Consider the following 7586-nt stretch of genomic DNA (forward strand, 5'->3'; position numbering starts at 1 on the left):
TTTATTTTTGAAAATATTGTTCCTTTTAAAGGTGAAAATGCTTTCCTACATTTATAATTTCTACATCTATAAATTTTCATATTTAAATATGATTTTGTTTTCTTATTACAATATGAACATTCCTTATATTTATTAATATAATTATTATTTATCAAATATAATAATGCTGTATCCTCATTATTAAATACTTTTTTTAAATTTATATAAGGCTCAGTAAACATTTTCAATATTATTAAAAATATTTAATTTTTACTATTTAATAAGTTTCAAAGATTAGAATATAAATTTTATCTGTCAATTGTCTTAGGACACATCCAACAATGATATATACAGGTAGAGCTGTAAAACTTGGAGCAGAGAGAGTAATATATTTAGTACGATCGTACAATTCAAGGAGCCTAGGCAGTACAAGTAGTGATAGCAGAAAGCAGTAGTAGTAATAGTAGTAGCAATAGCATAAGTAATTCAGTAATTGTTTCGTATGATATATTTCTAACCAACCTTGAGTGACATACAAGTTTCATTGACACAATATTGTTTTTTTAACTGCAGAATCGAAAGAGAAGAAGTGATGAAGAACCAGAGGTATTTATTTGTTATGTATAAAAAAAATAAGAGATGTTATATTGTTACAGTTAAAAATGAATTTAACTTTTTTTGTGTATCTATCAGCAGGAGTCGCCAAATAAGAAGGCACACAATATCACACTTATAGATATATTTTATTCGTACCAAAGAGAAGCAGGAGAGATCGTAAGTAATAATGAAGGAGTGTGTTTGGAAAGTGATGTCCACGAAATTCTGTATATATGGCTAGGCAACACTGTTGACGAAGTGATAATTTCGTATTACATATACTCATAATCATAAATGCTTTATTTATTAGAGCCATTGAAGATATCTTGCTGTTAAAAGAATTCCATCATTCAGACATGATCAGGGAACACTTTACTAAAAAAATTTTAGCTGCATTGTACAGCCATTTTACAAGTCTACTGTATGATAATACCAAAATGTTTGATGTAACCACTGTTGCTGCCATAAGTTCATTGTTGTATGTAAGTATTACTGAATTATTTTTAAGTAGTTGTTTTTTTTATATCTTCAGTAGCTGATAATAAGTATTGTTTTTTTCTAGGAATACAAAAAACCAGCAAAGCATCTAGACACTGTAAAAGGTACTAAGAATAAGTGTACCTATGGCCTGATAAACTCTAGTGAAGGAAAATCTGAAGCTGAGCAATCAATTTTATTTAGCTTAGGCCTACATCTCTTTGCTAAGAAAATGTAAATAATAAGGGCCTGCGTTATATGCATACACTTTCTGCCTTCTTTATTTGGATCCATCTTAAGGTTCCGTTTATCCATAGAAGTATATCTTATCCATAACCCACTCTTATGACATATTATAAGCCCTTAAAAAAAGTATTATAAATGGTTTATTATTATTTTTAACTACTGTAATAAAGGTTATACTGCAAAGAGGGTATTATCTTACACTATCATAAGGTAGCGAAGAACTGATCACGCATATATTTCTTGTTGGGTGTTGTATATATATATAGATATAGGTAATATTTGGGGACAAGAATAGTAATTGTTTGGATAATACAGTTGTCCTTGCCACACTGTAAAAAATAAAAGATACATATTGTTCTGTCAATTGGCTGCTAAAGAAAGTTGTCCATATTACATGCTCAATTAAACTGATATATACCTATAGAATAATAAGATTTACTTTTGACAAAAGCATGTACTGCATATAATGAGAACCTTTAATATAAGATGGTACCAATGTCCACTATAAATCGCACCCACGTAATTGGTAATATTCACAATCTAGTAGATATCCTTTAATAAATATCAAAATAATCCTTCTGCTTAATACTTTCAGTTTCCAAAATTTATTTATTATTCAACAATATCCTTTATATATATGACAGCATGTATTTCAATAACAACCGGTTTTGGATGGCAAAGTTTATATAATACGTAATAATGAAGCATTAAAAAATCTAATTAATTCATATGAGGTGCTATAACTACATCTTATATTGAGTAAAAAAATCAGAAACAAGCTTTCCTTGATATAAAGAAGTGACGTCTAATTTGAACTCCAAACAGGGACCGCACTGCTAATGATATAAAAGCTTGGTTACATGTGCTTGTTCCTTCTGGCTACGTATTCAGTAATGTTTTTTATAGCTTCATCCTTGGACCATTCTTAATTTTTCATATACATTATTTTCATTTCTAGAAACGTACAAGTTAATCATCAGAATAAGATATATAAGAATAAAAAAGGGATTATATTTACTTATTCTTCTTTAAAGCACAATTTGCAACGAGCACGATCAAGAGCTTTTTCATTATTTTGTAACATCTTTAAAACCTAAAAATACAAACAGTATATTTATAATAAGTGATTTGTATGGATACCAACCATATCAATCTCGATATACATTATATTCCAAAATGCGAACCAGCGAATCGAACGAAGGAAGTGTCATGTCTTGGCTGTTGTTTTCTTTAATTCTGATGCTTTTTTTACATAATCTTGTAGCTTCTAAAACCATTATCTACAAAAGTAATTTAATCAGAGCCTATCCTCCTTATTCAAATCCACTTGTAGTAAAATAATCATAGTAACTTACTCGTACATGATTCATTACTTGAAATACACCGAGCATAGTGTCCATGTTGTTAATACTTGTAGGAATATGAAACGTGCCCACATCTACCAATCTGTACATTCCATGATACTTTAAATCTAGACAAAGAACACGACAACGGTATCCTATAAAACAAAACAAGAAAGTCAGATCCAATTTTGACGATACATAAATAGATAACAACATAAAAATAAAGTCTAAATATACCTTCAGATACAATAGCATATAATTCGAAGTCATTGCAATCAACACCATCTCTAACAGACTTTTCTATACAATCTTTTAGACAGTTTGCTGCCTTGAACAGATCGTCGCTATTTCCTGCTCGTGGAGGTTTACATTCCATTAAGCAAAGTAGTTGGCTTTTGGCTCCATTACACGTATAAACAATAAAATCTCCTTGTTTTCCACCTGATTCGGAACCAAATACTTTCTTTCTTTCTTTCGATCCAATGATTTCGCCATTTGTGCTATGTATTAATTTATTTATTCATATGTTAGATCAGATCCTCATTATAGATATACTATTTTATAATAATAACTATATATAAATATATATACCCTTCTGTACTTATCAATTGGTCATTTGGAAAGTAATTCTTAAGGATGGGTGTGAGGGTATCTTTGACAAACGTGTCTTCATTAAATTTTGATGGATCATATACATCGGAATACGATTTGAACCTTCAATAAATACATAAATAAATAAAAATAGGACTATTAGCCTCTGTTGTTTAATATAGGTATCCAGCATCGTCAATATTTAAACCTACATGTCACATAAGATGTCCTGATACAGTGTGGTTTCTTCTGAATCATCTTCTACTGCCCATTTTCTGACCAATGTCTTTGCTTCATCAATATTTCTTCTGGCAGCCTATATATAGTAGCAAGTATAAATATATATATTCGCTTTGATAAATATAAATATGATATATATTATTTACTTACCTGACTAATCTTCATCATCCATAAAACATATTTATTACTAATATCGTCTATACGATGCTCAGCTTTGACACTTTTGACCATAGTAGACCAGACAAATGGATCCATTTTATTTCCAATCGCTGACGATGGTGTAATGTAGTAGATAAAGTTAAGTGCCCTAAACACAATCACATCATATTAGCTATTCAGGGTCTTTTAATAGTCGATTTGTACATGCTGAATTAACACACACAGACTTACAATCTATCAACTATTGATAACAATTCGAGCTCCTTTGCCTCTTTCACGGCATCCGACCGATACTTTAAGAATTCATCTACCAGATCCATATCCGAACTGATCTACTATTTAACAGAGGTTAGTTAGCACGAAATAAATCTCATGGTTTTTTCGAGAGAGAGGATAGAAGTATACCAACCTTTTTGCAATTAGATGGGCGATCATATTGTTCCAAACCACCACCAACCAAGTAATCATAGGCAAATTTTTGTTTTCAACAGATTTTTGAAGTTTCTGATGAACATTCACTTTGGCTATCAGGGTTGAAAGAGCCATCGTCGGTTTCGCTGTCAGAGATCTAAGATAATAATAGAACAAGAAGTTAATAATAGATAATAAAAATAAAGTATATTTAATTATAGAGGAGATCACATCTTTTTACTAGAGCATCGCCTTTTTCCTCTTCAAGTTGTTCGGTATTCTGAGAAGACACTAATAAAGAAAAGTTAATTACACATTAGTTTCTAACTTTCCAAACAAGTATTCATTATTCATTTAAATAAAGACATATTCTAATAAGCAGAATTAGAGGCATTATCCTCAGGTCGTAGATACATGAGGGGTGATTCCTCGCGAACGTTTGATAACTAGAAAATGTAGTCTGAATTAGTAAAATAAAAACATTTATAATTTTGAAAACAATAATGAAATGGTTACAGTTGACCCCCTTTAATGTCAACCCTCAAGTACACCTGAAAGTGTTGACGCTAACGGGGGTTGACGTTAAAGGGGGTGGCACAAAGTTTAACCGTATAACAAAAATATTAAACCAGCGCACCCCGACACAATGTATGTATGCAACAGAGTCGTTCCTAACAATGTATTTTCAACCAACAACGAAATAACCTCTTTTGATTGGATATGTTTGACCTCAATAAGAAGTCAACCCTGGCCAAGGTGTTGACATTGACCTTATGTAAAAGTTGAAATTTATCTCTGCTAAAATGTGAGGTTCTCAGAAAAAGGTTGACCATATCGGGGGTTGACATTAAAGGGGTTGACATTAAAGGGGGTCTACTGTACATACTGACCCAGATGCTTCTCCACAGAATTCATAATATGTTCTTTTTCCTTTCAAGATCGCAACGCTTTTAGTCGTTCCAACCCAATATGACTGCAAATCAACATTACTCAAGATCTAATAGTATAAAAGTATGTAAGAACTTGTTGACCTCTACGTTTTTGTCTTCTAATTTAGAGAACTTACAAGGAACTTGTTACGAACTTGTTCTAATGCCCACGATTGAGCTGCGCTTGTTTTCCAATATGAAACAGTCTTAACGGCTTTCTTGAATTCTTTTTCTGCTGCTTCCTGGTCTGTCAATTTCGATGCTCGAAAGCAGCCAACAATATCAAAAGAAGGACCTGCATGATCTCGAATGTAAGAAGTAAAATTGAACGTCATGATGACAGAAATTGAAAGTGATCGATTAACAAAAAGTTGATGGGAGGGAAGGAAAAGGTTGTTGATCGTTCTCTGGTGCCTCTAATTAGAGGGCGATGAAAAATCGTGCACTACTTTTTTGCATCCGCCCCATCGTGCACCTAAAAAACGAGTCACACTAGCTAATAGTGCACCATTACTGGTGCACTATGAGGATAAAGCAATAAAAAAATGTGCACCATGACACATCTCACCTTCATGTTAACACATTGTATATTTTACATCTTATAAATACAAAAAAATTTTGCATAATGCACACACATACACACTCACATATATATATATATAATATTGTTATAACACATATGTTTATTTCTTTATATAAGATTTCAATATAGTTTATATTTTCTGGTAACAAGCAAGTACTGGATAGGTGATTTTGGCGAAAATGCCTTTGAATTCTTCCAGTTTTTCACTAAGAACCTTTACTCCTGGTCTTTTCATGTTATCCATACTAGCAATAAACGGTCCATTTGGTGTTTCAATTACAGCTGTCGTTTTGAAATGATAGCCAAGTCTTTCCGTTGATGATATCATGGCAATAAGTCGATAATTGTTGTTTAATAGCAATTGCATATCATATGGAAATGGAATATTACCTTCTTCTTCAGGGAGTAAAAACGTGTTATCACGGAAGAAAAGAAAAGGATGGAGGTGATGTGTTGGTAGATAATATGTAGTTGCTGGCTTTTGACAAAAGAAACAACGTTTGTCCATATTGAGTCTCAGTAGATGCTTTTCAAAATATTCGGTGAAATTTTCTGGAGACCCTTTTAAAACCTTTGCTGCAATCAAACTAGTTGGATTTGGCTCGATTACATAGCTGAATGTTGAATATGGATCTGTCGAAGTATCCATAAAACAAATATGCTTTTGATTATAAGGGCACTCATTGATACGTTGTCGTCTGATGATAAAAAGATCCTTGAACTGTTGCGAACATTGGTCGATGAATTGGATGGCGATTTCACAAGTGTCGTGCATTTGACCTCTTTTGAAATTTGGCATATTTTGATAAATAAAAGATCTCATTTGATTAGATGCATTACGTCGACGTAGAGTATGTGTCATTTCAAATGTTATAAGTATATTATCAAATATGTTGGTTGAATCAAAAGGAGTTGGGTTGATACGTGGTAAAAGACAATGCCAAATCATTTCCACAAATGCATCGATATAACAAGACATCATTGAGTTAGCATTCAGTGACAAGTCATATCCAGTAGAAGGTTGAAGTGATGGTTCAAGTCTGCGTTTTTTTGTTTGATGATGATGAATAGTGTTTTCCAAAATATTTGATCGAATTAGTAGAGAAGAGCTGTTATTGTTTATTGTTGTAGGTGAATCAATAGTGTTGTCAAAATCATTTAGATCAATATATCATATACATTAAAACTGCTATCATAGGGTACCAGCTCCACTCCTGCTCCCACAGCACCACCAACAACAATTACTACTGAAAACCAAGATATGGAAGATGAGGGTGGTGATAATAACGACAACAGTGATGATAGCGACGACGAAGATGAAGATGCACTTGGTAGTCAAAGAGGATCCCAACGAAATTCAACCACTACAATACCAGCCCCGTTAACAATAGGATTGATTCCTGAAGTTCACCAATATCTGCCAGCTGGATTCGACATAACTGATCGTTGGCATCGATATAAAATGAAGTCATTGGATATTGCAAGCAAACATAACTTACATGTACCCCATCACCCTCAAAAAGTAATGTAAGTATTATTTTAGAAGAAACAAATAGTTAACAAAGAATGCATCTAAGCTTATTATTGAAATTGACTATAGGTCATTGTATCACGTCATGTTACTTTGTCCTGATACCAGTGATGATGATATGATCGAGTTATTTGGCATTGATATACTGGATACAATTTATACACATTTCAAAAACAAATACTTTGATCGAAGCATTGAGTTTGATATAAGCTTATTCAACAAATCAAAGATATTGTTGAAGTAAGTCGAGGATAAAATAGAAATGAGAGAGAGAGAAGGAGATGCTTACTGCATCTTCATTTATAGCAATTAAAAGAGGGTGACAAGGAAATGAGTCGTACCAAGGCTATCATCCAATTAGCCAACATAATGGAACGTACTCAAGATCACAATATTCCCATCCTTCAAATACTCATCAACTGGTCATCATTATGTAAATCACATATGCCATACCACTTATGAAAAAAGCATTATCTATTAACTAAAATCAACATCAGTGT

At 32.4% G+C, this 7586-nt stretch overlaps 1 protein-coding gene across 1 annotated transcript; it reads right to left on the reverse strand.

Annotated features, from left to right (window-relative positions):
- Nucleotides 1-2447: 2447 nt before the first annotated feature.
- BDB00DRAFT_777602 (uncharacterized protein) lies at nucleotides 2448-4113 on the reverse strand (the record flags this gene model as incomplete). The annotated part of the gene is made up of 8 exons (XM_053120319.1): nucleotides 2448-2579; nucleotides 2655-2797; nucleotides 2880-3142; nucleotides 3234-3356; nucleotides 3446-3549; nucleotides 3624-3780; nucleotides 3864-3964; nucleotides 4042-4113. Coding segments are annotated over 8 exons (1095 nt in total), but the record flags the coding sequence as incomplete, so codon positions are not given.
- Nucleotides 4114-7586: the final 3473 nt, after the last annotated feature.

This window comes from Zychaea mexicana (genome assembly GCF_025766255.1).
Source record: "Zychaea mexicana strain RSA 1403 chromosome Unknown BDB00scaffold_264, whole genome shotgun sequence".
NCBI classification, from domain to species: domain Eukaryota; kingdom Fungi; phylum Mucoromycota; class Mucoromycetes; order Mucorales; family Lichtheimiaceae; genus Zychaea; species Zychaea mexicana.